Source organism: Pongo abelii, chromosome 3 (assembly GCF_028885655.2).
Source record: "Pongo abelii isolate AG06213 chromosome 3, NHGRI_mPonAbe1-v2.0_pri, whole genome shotgun sequence".
Classification (NCBI taxonomy): domain Eukaryota; kingdom Metazoa; phylum Chordata; class Mammalia; order Primates; family Hominidae; genus Pongo; species Pongo abelii.
In genome coordinates, this window is record NC_071988.2 from 172,729,764 (window position 1) to 172,750,077 (window position 20,314).

General features: G+C 37.2%; 1 protein-coding gene across 2 annotated transcripts in view; it reads right to left on the minus strand.

Annotated features, from left to right (window-relative positions):
• LRBA (LPS responsive beige-like anchor protein) overlaps positions 1-20,314 on the minus strand; it is a 763,816-nt gene that overhangs the window by 614,701 nt on the left and 128,801 nt on the right. For both annotated transcript variants that reach the window (XM_024245927.3, XM_054553557.2), the window contains exons 17-19: positions 2,226-2,318; positions 908-1,016; positions 111-192 (exon numbers count right to left, since the gene is read on the minus strand). In XM_024245927.3, coding sequence (XP_024101695.2) covers positions 111-192; positions 908-1,016; positions 2,226-2,318 — 284 coding nt within the window. The remainder of the gene's footprint in view (positions 1-110; positions 193-907; positions 1,017-2,225; positions 2,319-20,314) is intronic.

The window sequence follows — 20,314 nt, forward strand, 5'->3', positions numbered from 1 at the left end:
AAATATTCATCTAACAAACTGTTTCAACAACATAAATTTTAGGTTGTTCACAGTCACTTTCTTTTTAAGTAGCAAAAGGTAGTTTTTGTTAAAGTATATAAAATACATACGAGGGTTTTGTATCTTTACTGAAGAATCAGGATCTGGATGCTGTTTATGTATCACCTGAGTACCAATCTGTTCTATAAGAATCTACAGAAGTAAAACAATGGATTACATTAACAAATCACTGGATTAGCATCACTATTAATGAACTTTAAGTACAACACTAATCAAAATATAGTATATTTTTAGTCCAATATTATCATGCTAAATATTATACTTCTAAAATAACTACAGCATTATTACTCTATGTTTTCTTAATTATAAAATGAGACATCAAATAGTTAATACAATGGAGGGAATACTTAAACAGAAATAACAATACTGTTTAGAAATTCACAGATTAATAATAGATTTATAAAAATGCAGTCATATCTCCTTTATATCATTTCAAAGCTGTACATTACAAACTTAAATGATCTGGCCAGCATGGTAGCTCATGCCTGTAATCCCAGCACTTTGGGAGGCTGAGGTGGGTAGATCGCCTGAGGTCAGGAGTTCGAGACCAGCCTGGCCAACATAGCGAAACCCTGTCACTACTAAAAATACAAAAATTAGCCAGGTGTGGTGGTGTGCACCTGTAACCCCAGCTACTGGGGAGGCTGAGACAGGAGAATCACTTGAACCCGGGAGGTGGAGGTTGCAGTGAGCCAAGACTATACCACTGCACTCCAGCCTGGGTGACAGAGTGAGACTCTGTCTCAAAAAATAAAATAAAAATAAATGATCTTATTTACCTACACAATGTTAAGAGGCATTTTTATAATAAGAAATTTAGAGGAGTAAATCCTAAGTACATTCCTACCTCAAACAGCACATTATATGTGGTCATTGTGATTAAATTTGTCTGAAGCATGAGCCTTTCAGCTAGCAATGAAAATAATCCATGTCCAAGCATGACTTCTGCTTTCCTCCTGCAATTACACAAAAAGAAATCATCAAATATAGAGTTTTTCTGTGCTCTACTTAATATACATGCTGGATGAAGGAAACACAAAATACTTTTTCACATTACAAACAATTCCCAACTCAATTACTCTCCCAACTATCTTCAATCTAGAACTTTTAAGGCCACCAAACCTTTAAGCAGAGAAATGCTAACTACATAAGCATAGCCAAAGTTAAAAATAAAAAAAAAAAGACAAGTTTGCCTATGCTACAGCACAGCAAAAACCTCCTCCAAAATCTTCAGAGCAGTTATTTATTTAATGAAGTTGCTACAATCTACCAGCACTAACTTAGTCTCCCCTGGGGATGATCATCTAAAGCACAATAAATACTTAAGTAGAAAAACAATGTGGAGAAAAAGTAGAAGAAATGTAATATAATTTTTAAAAATAAATACTATGAAAACATATATACCAAAATTAACCTTCCAAGCATAAATTCAGAAACTAAAGGATCACAAACTTTAATTTTACCCTTGGGGTCAGCAAAGTTTTTCTGCAAATGGCCAGGGGATAAAGATTTTAGAATTTGTGGACCAGGTGATTTCTGTCACAACTCAACACTGTCCTTGTATCATGAAAGCAGCCACAGATGATACACAAATAAATTATTGTGGCTGTTTTCCAATGAAACTTTATTTACAGGTGGCTAACTGGACTCCTAAAGACTGCAGTTTACCAACACTTGTTCTACCCCCAAAATTTTCTTTTTAAAATAAACTACTTCTGGTACAAAGAACAAGAGGTAGAACATGAATATCTGTATTCAGCTAAGAAAATAAGCACGGAAGTTTCAGTTTTGAGTTACGCATACAGCAGAACACACTATGTGACAAACATCCAGGTTACTGTATTACTTTATAATACAGACAAAGCAAAAATGGTGTGAGTCACCTGAAATCAAGTCTCCATAGCTTCTTGAATGCAAGCTGTCCAAACTAATTCTCATAATTCACATTAAATATACGAATAATTTAAATAATTTTATGTACAAAAAAACTATTCCTGTTCAACTTAATTTTTAAAATATGTACTAGTGGGATTACATTTATACAGCAATTTATGAATAAAAATAAAAGAAAAACTAGAGGACTATAGAACAAAATTACTACTGCAAAGATTTATAAAATAAGTAAGTAGAATATAACAGTCCATCTTAGATTTTGGCATACTTACTTTGGGGCCAGATGTTTTAAAAAATAACCCATTGCCTTAAGAGCTTGTACCCTGATTCCTTCACTTTTCGATGCCAGAAGTTTGTAGATAACACTGAATGAATAAAAATTTAAAACAAACTATTTTGAGTATAATTTTTAAATGGAAAGGTTTAAAATATATACTTTTCATATTATTATAAACCTATTTCAAATAATATGGAAGGAAACTTATTATACATTTCTGTATATAAAAAATCTGCTTATCTCAGTCTAGAGTTCCTTTCAATGAAAACTAAGAAATGAGAAGAAACTGGAATATAAGAAATGAGGTGACATTTCCATGCACATACTTATATGTAACGTGTGCATCAAGCTAGCTTTCAGACACTTTTTTCCTTCTGCTACAGGCTTGTAAATGTTCTGAAGGTTACCAACTTGTTATTTTAAGTCAGTAGAAAGAAAGCATTCTCTAATGGTAGCACATATTTAAATTTCTAAATAATTGTCACCATGAAAAACAAGACAGCAGGCTAATAATAAAGGATAATCAGAAATAATTACAAAAGTAAAAAGATCTACAACCAAAGAACTGCTAAAAATAAATTTCCCATTCAATTCTCAAAAATTATATAGTAATCTAATTTAATTTTTAAAGATCTATGAGGCGGCCGGATGCAGTGGCTCACGTCTGTAATCCCAGCAGTTTGGGAGGCCAAGGCGGGCAGATCACCTGAAGTCAGGAGTTCGAGACCAGCCTAGCCAACATGGTGAAACCCCGTCTCTACTAAAAATACAAAAATTAGCTGGGTGTGGTGGCATGTGCCTGTAATCCAGCTTCTCGGGAGGCTGAGGCAGGAGAATCGCTTGAACCTGGGAGGTGGAGGTTGCAGGGAGCTGAGATCACGCCACTGCACTCCAGCCTGGGCAACACAGTGAGACTCTGTCTCCCAAAAAAAAAAAAAAAAAAAGATCTAGGAAGGCCTTCTGATTTTAGTATAAGTAAAGTATAATGAAACTGAAATTAAATTGATTCATTACAGCATTCCCTTCCTCATAAACATTTAGAACAAGAACAGTAATTAGAAATTCTTACAATTACTTTTAAAAATTAAGGATATCAGTATCCTCCTAGATCAAAATTTTGGTGTTTAGTAAGTTAGAAAACATTCTGAACAAAAAGGAAATATCTTCAACCTCTAGTGATCAACAGAAAAGCAGGTATATAAAAAAGAAGTTTGATTCTTTTTAAAACATGAACTAAAGGCATCCAGGTCCATATCACATTGTAACTGCATAATTTTAATTCAAATCTTAGTACAAAAACTTAACAGTCAATCATTAGGAAAATACTAATATGTTGTATGTTTCTTTTCCTCAAGGATTTAAATTCAGCCAAATAAAAATTAAACCTTTTAAAAGAAATATTAATATCAGTTTAAAATCACAATAGTTTTTTGAGTTTTTTTCACCAAAGACAGCAGATTTGCGGGCTTTAGCATTTCTCAGCCACTTGGAAATAGCAAGATAGTACATAAAAATCAACTGTGAGCTTTAATTCAGGAAGAAAAGCAGGACTCCACCAGAATCATGAAAGGCACCCTAGTTCCCAAGAGCACTTTGTTTCTCCCAAGACCTGGAGCTAACTGGGAAAGAGGTATGGAGATACTGTGAGGGAAAGACACCAGGAAAAGTTGCAGGGACCAACAGCAGGATGCCATTTTGAATTCAAACACATACAATTCAACCTGGAAATCTGGCAGTGTGGCTGTGCAGGCATGCCAGAGATTAGAGTCCCTGCTTTGGAGCCAGAATTGTGAAAACTGCCTCAGCAGTAGGTGTTATAATTGTACTCTACCCCGTCGCAGGCCTGGGATGGGAGGAAAGCTGCTACAGCTGCGATATCTCCTGGACAACAAGACTTGGCAGGCAGAGGCAGCTTGGTGACCTGGAACCAGTCTGCATGTGTCATTGCTGGGTGCTCCAGCCTGCTACCCTGACACTGTGGTGCAGCAGGGCCCTCTCTGCTCCACTCTCAGGCAGAAATCCAGGCATTCAAGCCACTCCACCCTTCATAGACACAGATCATTAGCACTGGACCCTCTTTGCTCCATGCCCAGGCAGATCTCCAGGCAACTGACACACCCACTCCCACGGACTAGCAACCTGAGCCCTATTCCACGTGGTGCAGCAAGATGCACAGGCAGATCTCCAGGCATTAAATGCACTTGCTTGCCCAGATTGGCAGCCCGAGCCACCCCACTCTTCCTTTGCAGAGATCCAGGTTCAGAGGGGTCCTCTATGCTTCACGTCCAGGGAGATCTCCAGGCATTCAGAGCAGCTGCTTGGCTAGTCCAGCAGCCTGAGTCACCTCACCCCTCTGTGCAAAGATCTTGGTGCAAGGGGGAACCTCTCTGCTCCATGGCCAGGCAGATTTCCAGGCATTCAGACTACTCACTCACCTGGAACAGCACCCTCTGCACCATTCCCATGCAGAGATCCTGGTACAGGGGGCCTTCTCTGTTTCACACCCAAGCCTATCTCCAGGGATTCAAAGTAACTGCTTGCCTGGTTCAGTACCCTGAGGTGTCCCACCATTCCAGTGCAGAAATCCTGGTGTAGGAGACCCTCTCCATTTCACAGCCAGTAGATCTCCAGGAATCTGGAAAACCCATTTTTCCTGGATTAGGAGTTTAGGCCATCCCCATTCCCATGCACAGAACTTGGGGCTGAAGTTTCCCATCACTATATTTTGTGCCCTCCTCCAGAGCATAGGAGGGAGCTCAGACTACCATGCACTCCACACATCAGCTTATTGCCTGAGGCAACAGAGAGCTTCTCCCACTAAACAAGGGTCAAGTCCCAGCCACATTGGCCAAAGCCCACTCTTACTCATAACTGCCATCCAATGGCTTGTAAGTTGAACTGCACAGCCCAATATAAAACCTGCTGACGGAAGTGTATAAAGCTACAGAAGCAAAGCCAAAAGGCCCTACCCAGCATTCTCTATAGCCACACCCCCTATGAAGACAGGGAAAGGGAAAGAAGACAAAAAAATAATAATAATAACATTATAGAGAAAGAAAAAAATCTTAAAAGCATGAAAATTATTACAAAAGTTAGAAGTGTCAGCATCTCCAAAGGAGAAGGAACCACCACAAAACTTCAGACACCATGAAAAATCTGAGTGTGGTGACACCATCAAAGGATCACACTGGCTCTCCAACCATGGTCCATAACCAAAATGGAAACTCAGAAGAATTGACAAATAAATAATTCAAAGCATGGACTGCAAGGAAGCTCAATGATATCCAAGACAATGTTGAAAATTAAAAGAAACTTCTAAAGCAATCCAGGAGATGAATGGGATTAAACATCTTAAAAAGAAATCAATCAGAGATCCTGGAATTGAAAAACTCACTTAAGAAATTACAAAACAAAACTGAAAGTTTTATCAGCAGACTGGACAAACCAAAAGAAAGAATTTCAAAGCTTGAAGACTGATCTTTCAAATTTACCTAAACAAACATTTTTAAAAAAAGGTTGAAAAATGAAAAAAAGTTTTCAAGAAACATAAGACTATGTAAAGCAGCCAAACCTACAAATTACTGGCATTACTGAGAGAGATAGATAAAAAGAAAACAACCTGGAAAACATACGTGAGGAAATAATTCAAGAAAATTAACCTAATTTTGCTAGAGATACAGACATCCAAATACAAGAAATCTAGAGAACATCACAAGATACCACACAAAATGAACATCACCACAGCATGTAGTCACCAGACTGCCCAAGATCAATATTAAAGAAAAAATCTTAAAGGTAGCTAGAGAAAAAGGTCAGATCACATACAAACAGAACCCCATCAGCCTAACAGCAGACTTCTCAGCAGAAACCACACAAGCCAGGAGAGATTGGGGGCTTATTTTCAGTAACCTTAAAAGAAAATAAATTTAGCCAAGAAATTTCATATCCACCCAAACTAAGCTTAATAAGCAAAGGAGAAATAAATGTTTTTCAGGCAAGCAAGCATCAAGGGAATTTGTTACCTATAGACCAACCTTACAAGAGATCCTTAAGGGAGTTCTAAACGTGGAAATGTAAGAACAACACTTACTACCACAAAAACACATGTCCATAGCTTGCAAACCTTATAAAACAACCACACAAAAGAAATTACAAAGCAACCAGCTAACAACTTCATGATAGGATCAAAATCTCACATATCAATATTAATTACGAGTGTAAACAGTCTAAATGCCCCATTCAAAAGGAACAGAATGGCATATTGGATAAAAAAACAAAACTCATCCATCTACTGTCTTTAAGAGACCTATTTCAGCTGGGCGCAGTGGCTCACGCCTGTAATCCCAGCACTTTCGGAGGCCGAGGCAGGCGGATCACGAGGTCAGGAGATCGAGACCATCCTGGCTAACATAGTGAAACCCCATCTTTACTAAAAATACAAAAAAAAAATTAGCCAAGCATGGTGGCGGGCGCCTGTATTCCCAGCTACTCAGGAGGCTGAGGCAGCAGAATGGCGTGAACCTGGGAGGCGGAGCTTGCAGTGAGCGGAGATCGCACCACTGCACTCCAGCCTGAGCGACAGAGCAAGACTCCGTATCAAAAAAAAAAAAAGAGAGAGACCTATTTCACATATAACACCACTCATAGGCTCATAGTACAGGGTTGAGGAAAGATCTATCACACAGAGAGAACTTAGAAAAAGAAAAGGTGTCACTATTCTTATATCAGATAAAACAAACAATAAACTATCAAGAGTTAAAAAGGACAAAAAACGGCATTGCATAATGAAAAATAGTTCAATTCAAGAAGAAAACTTAATTACCTGAAATATATATGCACCCAATAGTAGAGCAATCAGATATATAAAACAACTACTACTAGACCTAGGAACAGACTTAGACAGTCACACAATAATAGTGGGGGATTTCAACACTCCACTGACAGGGATTAGACATGTCATGGAAGCAGAAAACTAACAAATAAATTCTGGACATAAATTCAACACTTGACTAATTGGACCTAACAGACATCTATGGGATACTCCACCCATCAACCACAGGATACACATTCTTCTCATCTGCACACAAAACATACTCCAAGATCAACCACATGCTTCGCCATAAAGAAAGTCTCAATAAATTCAAAAAATTGAAATCATGCCAACCATATTCTCAGACCACAGTGAAATAAAAATAGAAATCAATACCAAGATGATCTCTCAAAACCATACAATTACATGGAAGTTGAACAACTTGCTCCTGAATGACTTTTGGGTAAACAATGAAATGAAGGCAGAAATTTAAAAATTTTTTGAAATGAATGAAAACAAAGACACAACATAACCAAATCTCTAGGATACAGCCAAAGCAGTGTTAAGACGAAACTTTAGGCCAGGCACAGTGGCTCATGCCTATAATCCCAACACAGGTCGAGGTGGGCAGATCACTTGAGAGCAGGAGTTCTGGACCAGCCTGGCCAACATGGTGAAACCCTGTCTCTACCAAAAATACAAAAAAAAAAAATAGCTAGGCATGGTGGTGGGTGCCTGTAATCACAGCTACTCGAGAGGCTGAGGCAGGAGAGTCCCTTGAACCCAGGAGGCAGACAGAGGTTGTAGTGAGCTGAGATTGAGCCACTGCACTCCAGCCTGGGCGACAGAGCAGGACTGTCTCAAAAAAAAAAGGAAATTTTATAGCACATAGCACTAATGGCCTAAGTCAAAAAGCTAGAAAGATCTAAAATTAACAATCTAACGTCACACCTAGAGGAACTAGAAAAACACAAACTATTAACCCCAAAGCTACCAGAAGAAAAAAAAAATAATGAAAATCAGAGCAGAACTAAGCAAAACTGAGACCAAAAAAAATCCATGCAAAGAACCAACAAAACGAAAAGCTGGTTATTTGAATGGATAAAGAAGACTGATAGACCACTAGCTAGATTTAAAAAAAAATCCACATATAAGCACAATCACAAATGACAAAGTTGATGATACAACCAATCTCATAGAAATACAAAAGATCCTCAGAGACAATTATGAACACCTCTATGCACACAAACTAGAAAATCTATAGGAAATGGATAAATTCATAGAAACACAAAATCAGGAAGAAATTAAAACCCTGAACAGACCAGGATTGAGCTCCGAAACTGTATACCTGCTTAAATTTGGCAGTGAATTTTTCTGCTCCAAGATTTTTTTTTTCTTTTCTTTTTTTGGTTACCTACCAACCAAAAAAAATCCTAGATGAGGTAAATTCACTGCCAAATTCTAGCAGATATACAAAGAAGAGGTGGTAGCAATCCTACTAAAAATATTCAGAAAAAGCTTGAGTACAAGGAACTCCACCCTAACTTATTTTACAAAGCCGGCATCACCCTGATACCAAAACCCAGCAGAGACACAGCAAAAAAGAAAACTACAGGCCAATATCCCTGATGAACATAGCTGCAAAAGTCACCAACAAAATATTAGCAAACCAAATCCAGCAACACATCAAAAAGTTAATTCACCATGATCAAGTAGGCTTCATTTCTGGTATGCGAGGTTGGTTCAACATACACGAATCAATAAATATGATTCAATACAAACAGAATTAAAAACAAAACCATATGTTTATCCCAATAGATGTGGAAAAAACTTTCAATAAAATTCTGCATCTCTTCATCATAAAAATCCTCAAGAAACCAGGCATAGAAGGAACATACCTCAAAATAATGAGAGCCATCTAGGGTAAACCCACAGCTAACATCACAGTAAACAGACAAAAACAGGAAGCATTCCCTTTGAGAACTGGAGCAAGAAAAGAGTGCAAGGGTGCCTACTCTTACCACTCTTATTCAACATAGCACTGGAAGTCCTTGCCAGAGCAATCAGGCAAAAAAAGGAAACAAAAGGCATCCAAATAGGACAAAAAAAATTCAAACTCTCTCTCTTCATGACAATATAATTCTATAACTAGAAAACTCTAAAGACTCCTCCAAAAGGCTCCTGTGACTGATTAAATGACTTCAGTACAGTTTCGGGATATAAAATTGATGTATAAAAATCAGTAGCATTTCCAAACAACAAAAACCTTCAAGTTCATATCCACATCAAGAAAGCAATTCCTTTTACAATATCCATGCTCAAGGAATGGAAGAACCAGTATTATTTAAATGGCCATACTGCCCAAAGCAATCCACAGATTCCATACTATTCCTACAAAACTACAAATGTGATTTTTCACAGAACTAGAAAAAAACTATACTAAAATACATACGGAACCAAAACAAGAGCCCAAATAGGCAAGGCAATCCTAAACAAAAAGAACAAAGCTGGAGTCATCACAATACCCAACTTCAAACTATACTATAAGGCTACAGTGACCAAAACAGCATGGTACTGGTATAAAAACAGACACATGTGCCAATGGAACAAAATAGAGAACCCAGAAACAAAGCCACATACCTACAGCCATCTGATCTTTGACAAAGTAGAGAAAAATAAGCAATGGGGAAAGGACTCCCTATTCAATAAATGGTATTGGAATAACTGGTTAGCCATATGCAGAAGAATGAAACTGGACCCTTACCTTTCACCATACAAAACTTAATTCAGCCAAGTGTGGTAGTTGACACCTGTATCCCAACACTTTGGGAGTCCAAGGTGGGTGGATCACGTGAGCCCAGGAATTTGAGACCAGCCTGGGCAACGTGGTAAAACTCCATCTCTACAAAAAACGCAAAAATCATCCGGGTATGGTGGCACATGCCTGTAATCCCAGCTACCTGGGAGGCCAAGGTGGGAAGATCGCTTGAGATGCAGAGGCAGAGGCTGTAGTGAGCTGTGATCGTGCCACTGCACTCCAACCTGGGCAACAGAGCAAGACCCTGTCTCCAAAAAAAGAAAACCTTTTAGCTCAAGATGGATTAAAGGTTTAAATGTAAGCCATCGAATTAGAAGAATCCTAGAAGAAAACCTAGAAAACACCATTCTGGACATCAGGCTTGGGAAAGAATTTATCACTAAGTCCTCAAAAGCAATTGCAATACAAACAAAAATTGACGAGTGGGACCCAATTAAACTAAGCGCTTAGGTACAAAGAAACTGTCAAGACAGTAAACAGACAATCTACAGAATGGGAAAATACTGAGAAACTATGCATTCGACAAAGGTCTAATATCCAGAATCTATAAGGAACTTAAACAATTGTACAAGCTAAAATCAATCCCATTAAAAAATGGGAAACACCACAAACAGATACTTCTTAAAAGAAGACATACAAGTGGGCAACAAACATATGAAAAAATGCTTAATTAACATTGCTAATCATCAGCAAAATGCAAATCAAAACAATGAGATACCATCTCAGACCAGTCAGAATAGCTATTACTAAAAAGTCAAAAACAACTGATTCTGGCAAAGCTGCAGAGAAAAGGTTACACTTACACACTGTTGGTGGGGATGTAAAGTTAGTTCAGCCTCTAAGAAAAGCAGCTTGGAGATTTCTCAAAAAACTTTGAACTACCATTCAACTCAGCAATTTTATTACTGGGTACATATCCAAAATAAAATAAATCATTCTACCAACAACACATGCACTCGTATGTGTATTACAGCACTAATCACAACAGCAAAGACATGAAATCCACCTAGGTTTCTATCAATGGTAGATTGGATAGAGAAAATGTAATACATATACACCAAAGAATATTACACAGCCATAAACATAAACCAAAATCATGTCCGTTGCAGAAACGTGGATGCAGCTGGAGGTCATTATCCTAAGTGAATTAACGCAGGAACAAAAAGCCAAATATCACATCTTCTCAGTTATAACTAGGAGCTAAATAATGGGCACTCATAGACATAAAAATGGCAATAATAAACAATGAGACTACAAGAAGGAGAGAAGGAAGGGGGAAAAGGTTGAAAAACTTAACTATTGGGTGCTATACTCAGTACTTGGGTGACAGGATCAATCATACCTCAAACCTCAGCATCACACAATATATCCATGTAACGAACCTGCACATGTACCCCCTGAATCTAAGATAAAGGTGGAAATTATTAACATAAATACATAATAAATAAAAATAAAAACCATAACACACTAAGATATTTTAACATATCAAAAAACTATGCTTGCTATAGCTTAACTCAGAAATATCTGTGGTTAAAAATCACAATAGGGCTGGGCGCGGTGGCTCACACCTGTAATCCCAGCACTCTGGGAGGCCGAGGTGGGAAGATCACCTGAGGTCAGGAGTTTGAGACCAGCCAGACCAACATGGCAAAACCCTGTCTCTACTAAAAATACAAAATTAGTTGGGCGTGGTGGCACATGCCTGTAATCCCAGCTACTCTGGAGGCTGAGGCAGGAGAATCGCTTGAACCCAAGAGGCAGAAGTTGCAGTGAGCTGAGATCATGCCATTGCACTCCAGCCTGGGCAACAAGAGCAAAACTCTGTCTCAAAAACAAAAAAATTACAATAATTTCTTCAAAAGATAAACTCTAGACATTGTCTATATACTTTCAAATAATGTTTTATTAGGATTAATAACATGAGAAGATCAAAAGAACCTGAAATTATTCTATGAACCTAATAGTTATCCTACAAAAAATTTTTAAATTTTGAACACTTCTAACCAAAGCAGAATCAAACTAGTTTATCTGCTAAACATCATCAGTAAATTTTGTAAAAGTTAAATGGGCCTATTTTGCTTTTTGACCATAGTTTTGTTCTTATTTAATGCACAAAAAAATACTTTACACATTAAAGGGAGGAAAAATCCTGTAGTGCTTCAATGAAATTTATATATTTATCTAATCATGAAACAATGTATAAATAAATGTACACTTCTCTATTTGGAAATAAAGAAAAGTATAAGGAAGATAACAAAAATAACCCATGAAGAACAATATTCAAGTCTGGAAATATTTTCATGCAATCTATTTTACTATGGTTACATGTTTAAAGAAATAGATATGGATATTTTTGAATTGAAATACACTATGGTATGTACAGTATATTTTCAATGCAGAAAATGTAAATCAGGCAAGAGAAACGCCCAAAAAGATAATCTGAATAGTAACATTATTTCAATCTGCTCACAGATATTAAAAATATGATAACAGATCATTAAACTAGACTCAAATATTAAAAATTTATAACAATTTAAGCAGGGCATATGATGAGACTGACACTGAGTCAGAAAACACAGTCACTTCTAAGGAAGGATAAGTCTTCCAAGCTGTGGACCTAAGTTCAATATCAGAGCTAATGTTTAAATGATTTCATGGTAGAGAAAAATTTATATTAAATAACTGAATGTGAAAATTTCTGTCATTTAATGAAAATTAAATTGTCACTCAAATTTGGAAATGCTACTGATGACTATGACACAGTTTGGCATGCCTATATTATCTGTCACCAGTAAAGACCATCCTCCCTCCAATTTTCTCCACTTGAGACTGTGCTTATATCCCCATTTAACTTTCAGTTAATATGAAACCTTTACTAAATTCACCTCTGTTTTTTTCATGGTGGCCTTCAAAAATTAAGGTTCTAGGCCGGGAATGGTGGCTCACACATGTAATCCCAGCACTTTGGGAGGCCGAGGTGGGCAGATCGCTTGAGGTCAGGAGATCAAGACCAGCCTGGGCAACATGGTGAAACCGTGTCTCTACTAAAAATATAAAAATTAGCCAGACATGGGGGTGGGCGCCTATAATACCAGCTACTCAGGAGGCTGAGGCAGGACAATCACTTGAACCTGGGAGGCGGAGGTTGAAGTGAGCCGAGATTGCACCACTGCACTCCAGCCTGGGCAACAGAGTGAGACGCTGTCTCAAAAAACAAAAAAATTATGTTACTATATACTAAGTACCAAGGTAATCATAAACAGGTACTGAAATTATGTATCAAGGTCTAGTTTAAATTTTCTCTCTCTCCCCGACCTTCCACCATCTCTCTTTTTAAATCATCAAAAACAAAAATTCATAATTTAAAAAATGTAAATACTGAATTTTTGGACCCAAAGAATACTTTCAAAGAACACCAATTAGATTGAAGGGAACTATCCATCATTCAAAAATTATTTTTAAACTACATAACTAATATAAACATTTAATAAATATTTATACCCACTTTTTTTAAGTAACCGAACTGAATTTAAATGGGACTAAATCTTCACATTTCTATATACTAGTCCAAATTAGAAATTTTTCATTTCTTCACAGTAATAAATAAAAGACTGAGAAAGCAGCAAAAATTGAAACATACTATAAAAGCAAAATAGGGGGAATAATGATGCTAACATGGAAGTCAGCATTTTCCCTCCATAAAAAAAGACAGGAATAAAACCGAAAAAAATTTTCACTGAAAAATATTTATTCTTGAGAAATTGCTAGAAATTCAGGTAAGAATATCAGGAGTCAGTGGCCTTATTGATGAGACTACTCCTGTCATTACCACCCCAGTTTAGTTGGTAAGAATTGTAGTTTTACCATTTGGGGGCTGGCAGTAAAAAGTAGCACTGTTGCTTTCAGACAGGGCAAACCTATTCAGGGTAAGAAATGAAAACCGCAGTTCTCCAGCTAAAAGTGGCAGACTTGGTTATGAATCAATGGGAGAAACCAGCAGCTTTGCTAGATCAGAGATACAGGTACAATTCAGGGTGAACAGCAGACCAGTTAGATATTTAGCAGGGAGATATTAAAAAAGAGAGAACCATAGAAAGATTGAGATAAGTACTCCACACAGACCTAGCTGATTGAGAAAGTACCTATATCCAGGAGACACCTGGGTCACTAACTGAAAAAGCAAAGGCAACAGAGACTAGATTAGTAGCCACAAATTTGAATGCAATCCCTAAAAATATACAGATCAACACAGTGGGCCTAAGGGCTGAAGGAATTTTATCAGAACCTGTAGCTAAATCATTGACTGAACTCTAAGATATATAGAAACATGGAAAACCCTCAGAGTGCTATGGAAAGAAAAAAGGAAAAAGTAAAAATACAGGGCAGAGAAAAGTCAGAGCTGTAGACCATGGAGAAAACACAATCTGCAAACTAAATGAGGCAAATCATTTAAAACAAAACAAACGAACAACCATAGAAAAAAAAAGTCCAGAGTTGCCCAGTTTTCAACAAAAATTACTACATATGCAAAAAAACAAAAAAGAGTATCACCTATAATCAGTAAAGAGCAATAATCAAAAATAACTTGTAAGGTCCAAATGTTAGATTCAGCAAATATTTTTAAGGACTTGTAATAAATTATATTCAATAAATGAAAAAATAGTATGTTCAAATAATTGAATGAAACAGATTAACAATGAGTTCTCAAAAAAGTATAAAAAGACCAAGTGGAAATTCTAGAGATAAAAAAGTACCATTTAAAAATCAAGGAATTCACTATAGGCATTCAACAGGAGACTCAGATGGCAAATAAAGAATCTGTGGATTCAAAGATAAATCAATATAAATTATATAGTCTAAAAAACAGAAAAAATGGGAAAACAAATTATTCAACCTTTAGACACTGTAGGACAATACAGTGTTCCAACACAGGTGTAACAAGAGTTCCAAAAAAAAAAAAGGCACAGAAAAGAAACATCTGAAGAAATAGGAATAAAATCTTCCAAAATTTAATGACGAAACATTTACTTACAGATTCAAACTCAATAAACCACCGAAGTGAAAGTAACAAAGTGAGTCATGACTAGGCCAGGCACAGTGGCTCATGCCTGTAATCCCAGCACTTAGGCCGAGAAGGGCAGATAATTTGAGGCCAGGCATTAGAGACCAGCCTGACCCACACAGTGAAACCCCATCTCTACTAAAAATACAAAAATTAGCTGAGCACAGTGGTACATGCCTGTAGTCCCAGCTACTTGGGAGGCTGAGGCACGAGAATCGCCCGAATCCGGGAGATGGAGGCTGTAGTGAGCCAAGACCATGCCACTGTACTCCATCCTGGGCGACAGAACGAGACTCTGTCTCAAAAAAAAAAAGTGAATCACAACTAAACAAACCACAGCCAAACTGCTGAAATCCAAAGACAATGAAAAAAACCTTAAAAGCATCAAGAGAAAAATGACTGATGACATACAGAGCAACAACAATGCAATTCATTGCTGTCATCTCATCAGAAACAAGGGAGCCCACAGGTCAGGGAGATGACAGTCAAGTGCTAACAGAAAGAAAACTGTAATTTAAGTTTTTATATCCAGGATAAGTATCCTCTAAAAATGGAAGCAAATAAAAGTATTCTGAGATGAACAAAGACTGAGAAAATTCATTGCTAGCAGACATGCCTTGTAAGAAATAATAAAGCCCACCAAGATAAAAGAATATACTGTAAAACCACTAATAAAAGATAACCTTTAAGAAAAAAACTAAAATCAACAGGGGAATTTTGATCCAACCAAATGGAGTCAGCCCAATAAAGCCTCTCTGTCCCAAACATTCATAAAATTATAGGGAAAAAATCACAAAAATCAACTTCCCAAGTACTCTGAAGACTAAACAAAAGCAGGTGCATTGTGTAGGGGAGTTAAAACTTGGAGAATTACTCATATGGATAGAAGAATCATTTTTTTCCTTTCTCTCTTCTCTCTTCTGAATCTGCCCCTGTTTCAGGGCTGGATGTCAGAAGCTCAGGTGGCAAAATTTCTAAGAAAAACTATGCTTCCAGTTACAGAAATCTAGAAATTAGGTCCTAGATAGGAAAAGTGTGGGGAAGAATCCTAAATAGCAGAGAGTAAGAGAAAAGGGTTCTCTAAATCTGTGTAAAAACCTGCGATAACCCCAAACTCACGCAAGAGATGCAAGGGTGTGGGACAAACCCAAACCAGAATAAACACCTTTCTAAATTTAATTACCATCCAATTCTCAGCCTAATTCCTGAATGAAGCATATGTATGTGAGGAAAATACAAGGCAAACTAGTCTGTCTCCCTGGATCGAAGGGGAAAAAAGAAAGAATGAAAGAAAACCCAAAGTAGGGTAAGAGAGGTCTGAAAAATGAGGGGGCACTGGAACCATCACGCACAGAGAAGAGGTGGAACTTGCAGCCCGACCCTTACCAGGTTGTCTATTTGCTAAACAACAACAACAAAACATGTGTTAGAGGATTATAACAGGGCCCAGAGTTATGCTCTAATGTATCCAGGACCCACAATGTTCAGGACACATTAGAAGATTACGAAACATACAAAGAGCCAAGAAAATGTGATTGTTTCTCATAGGAAAACACAAACAACAGGTGTCAATGAGATAAGCAAAATGTTGGACTTATCACACAAAGACTTTAAAGGAGATACTATAATTATGCTTTAGAAAATACAGGCTAACAAAGTCTAAATTAATTGAAAAAGTTCTCCAAAAAGAAATAATAAATGTTTGAGGTGATGGAGATGCTAACTACCCTGATTTGAATATTATACATTATATGCATGTATTAATATATCACAATATTGCATATAATATGTACAATTATTGTCAATTTAAAATATTAAAGAAAATAGAGTTCTCAACCAAAAATGAAAGCATAAAAATGAACCATATTGAAATTTTAGACTTGAAATGCATACTATCTGAAACAAAATATCCATGAGATGGGTTCAATATCAAAATTTAAAACACAAAGAAAAAGTCCATAAATTTGAAGATCAAGTTTATTATACATATCAAGTTTCTATGTACAAACTACAATCTGAAAAAAAACAAGACTGAAACAAACTAAACAGATGCTTAAGGAGTTGCCTGACTCTATCAGAAGATCTAATACTTATTTCTTTGGAGACCCAAAGTGAAAGGAGAAAGATGCAAGTGAAGCAAAAATTGAAAAAATAAGAACCAGCCGGGAGCAGTGGCTCACGGGCCGGGTGCGGTGGCTCACGTCTGTAATCCCAGCACTTTGGGAGGCCGAGGCGGGCGGATGGTCAGGAGATCGAGACCATCCTGGCTAATACGGTGAAACCCTGTCTCTACTAAAAATACAAAAAAATTAGTCAGGCGTGGTGGCGGGTGCCTGTAGTCACAGTTACTCAGGAGGCTGAGGCAGGAGAATGGCATGAACCCAGGAGGCGGAGCTTGCAGTGAGCCAAGATCGGGCCACTGCACTCCAGCCTGGGCAACAGGGGAAGACTCTGTCTCAAAAAAAAAAAAAAAAGAAAAAAAAAAGAACCTAGAACTTCTCAAATTTGGTAGTAATCACAAAGAAAACCATAATGAACCTATGAAAGGAGGAGGAGAGAGATGGATGCAGTCAAGTGTGCCTGTAGTCCCAGCTACTGAGGAGACTGAGGCAAGAGAACTGCTTAAGCCCAGGAATTCCTGGGCAACACAGTAAGACCCCAATTCTAAAAAACAAAAACCTAAAGAAAATGTCTTGAAAGCAAGTGCAGAAATCTAGCAAACTATATTTAACAAAGAAAGATTTCAATAACCACAGATTTCTCATTAGAAACCATGGACACCAGCCAACAGAAGAAAAACACAGGAAAGAAAGGAAAGGAAAAAGTAAAGGAAAGAAATGATTACAAACACAGAATTCTACATACAACAAAAATATCCTTGGAGATTGAAGGCCAAATAAATATATTTTCAGAAGAAATAATTAAAAATTGTTTATATCAAAACTGCTCAACAAGTTCTTGTTCAGCAGAAGTTCTTCTTCTAAAGGAAGTTCTTCAAGAACAAAGGAAGAGCAAAAGAAATTGCAAATACCTGGATAAAAGTAGGAACTTTATTCTCCCTGAAATTCTTTAAGCTATATATAACTAGTGAAAGTAAAACTTTAAGCTATATATAACTAGTGAAAGTAAAACTTATTAACTGTCTGGAGGTGCTTATGTATATGCAGACATAATAAGGACAATTGTGGCAGTTAAAGGGATCTAAGCAGTTCCAAGGGTTCTATACTTTATTTGAAGAGGTAAAATATCAACACTAGGTAGACTGTGAAATTACATACACTGGCATCTCTAGAGCAACCACCAAAAAAGTTACACAAAGAGATAAACTCAAAACTCAAAATATAAATTTTGAGAATATTTTTAAAATTCAAATAAAAACAACATAGAAAAAGAGAAACAAGGAATATATTATACTGGGATAAACAGAAAACAAATAAAATGGTAGATGAAAATAATTACAATATCAATAATTACATTAAACATAAATGGTCTAAACATACTGGAAAAAACCTGACTTTGTCAGATTTGATTAAAATAAATACAACCTACAACTATTCTGTGTGTATTAGCCAGGTTTTTCCAGAGAAACAGAACCAAGAGGATGTGCAGACAGAGAGACAGAGATAGATTTCAAGAAGTGTATTCATGCAATTATGGAGGCTTGGTATGTCTCAACTCAGAAGAGTAGACCAGCAAGCTGAAGATGTAAGAAAGAACTGTATTCTCAGTACAAAGGCAGTCAGCCAGCCCAGAAGCCAGTCAGGCAGTCCTTCATCCTTGGGACAGGTCAGACTTTGTTTTATTAAGGCCTTCAACTGATTAGATGAGGTCCAGACATATAACAGTGGATAATCTGTTTTACTCAAGGTCCACCAATTCAACCTATTTATGCCTAGTGTTCCATTATTGGAACACTAAGCTTGTGGGAGTTATTTATATCCTACTGCTCAAGGTCATTGCCAAGGTCTGATTTTCCACAAAAAAAAAATTTGCAACCTCTGGCATAAATGGGTTAAATGTTAATCTCATCAAAAAACACTTTCAGGCCAGGTGCAGTGGCTCCCGCCTGTAATCCCCTCACTTTGGGAGGCCAAGGTGGGCAGATCATGAGGTCAGGTGATCAAGACCATCCTGGCCAACAAAAATTAGCTGGGAACCAGGCCACAGAGCAGGCGGTGAGCACCAGGCCAGCAAGCATTACTGCCTGAGCTCTGCCTCCTGTCATATCAGCTGTGGCATTAGATTCTCATAGGAGTAGAACCCTATTGTAAACTGTGCATACAAGGTATCTAGGTTACATGTTCCCTATGAGAATCAAATGGTAAATATAATGCACTTGAATCATCCTGAAACTACCCTCCACCCCAGTTTGTGGAAAAACTGTCTTCCACAAAACCAGTCCCTGGGCCAAAAAGACTGGGGACCTCTGTTTTAGAATTTATGGGCCATATCATCTGTTATAACTCTTTGACTCTGTTGTTATAGCAGGAAGGTAATCATAGGCAATATTTAAAAGAATGAGAGTGGCTGTGGTTATAGCAGGAAAGTAACCACAGACAATATTTAAAAGAATGAGAGTGACAGTGCCACAACAAAATTTTATTTATAAAGACAAACCATTATAGAAGAGTCAGCCAAAGAAAGCAATAAAAATAAAATAGAAAAAATAAAAATGAATATCATCAAGAGCAATAATGGAAGGGCAGTCATAAACAGGAAGAAGACCTTATCTACTACTACTGTACTAGAAGTAAGCAAACAAGAACCTGCTCTAAAATACACCTTTGGGGAAAAAAGACAGAAGTTGAAATAATTCCCTCCTAATAGCTCTAATGAAGTAGATGAGGCTGTCACTGCTGACAGGAAGAGTTGTAAAAATTTAGAATTGTATCTGAAGGAATAAATAAAAGAAATGTTTAACAATGATAGAAGTGTAGACCATGAATTTATAATAGTTTCAACATGCAACATTGCATGACATTTCCCCACCAGCCAAGGTTTAGCTTAGAGTGTGCCTACCTAGACTAATCTAGGATCAGAATTCTCAAAAGCAAATCTAACAGGACAAAGGCAGAAGGGAGTTTTTGTTAGAAACCACTTCGAGCAAATAGTCAGGCTAAGAAGGAAGTAAACAATGGCAGATGTAGTATGACACACTAGGATAAAAAAAAGCAAGATCACAGGACAGAAGGTAACTATGAGGCTGAAGAGCATTGGAAAGGGCGATATTAGAAAAACAGGAGATAGATAGTTTTGATTAAAGAATAAGATTGGAATTTAAAATTTATGATGTGGAAACATGCCAGTGATAAAAAGGTCTAGGTTTTTAAAAAACACCCTAGAAGAAAACCTAGGCATTACCATTCAGGACATAGGCATGGGCAAGGACTTCAT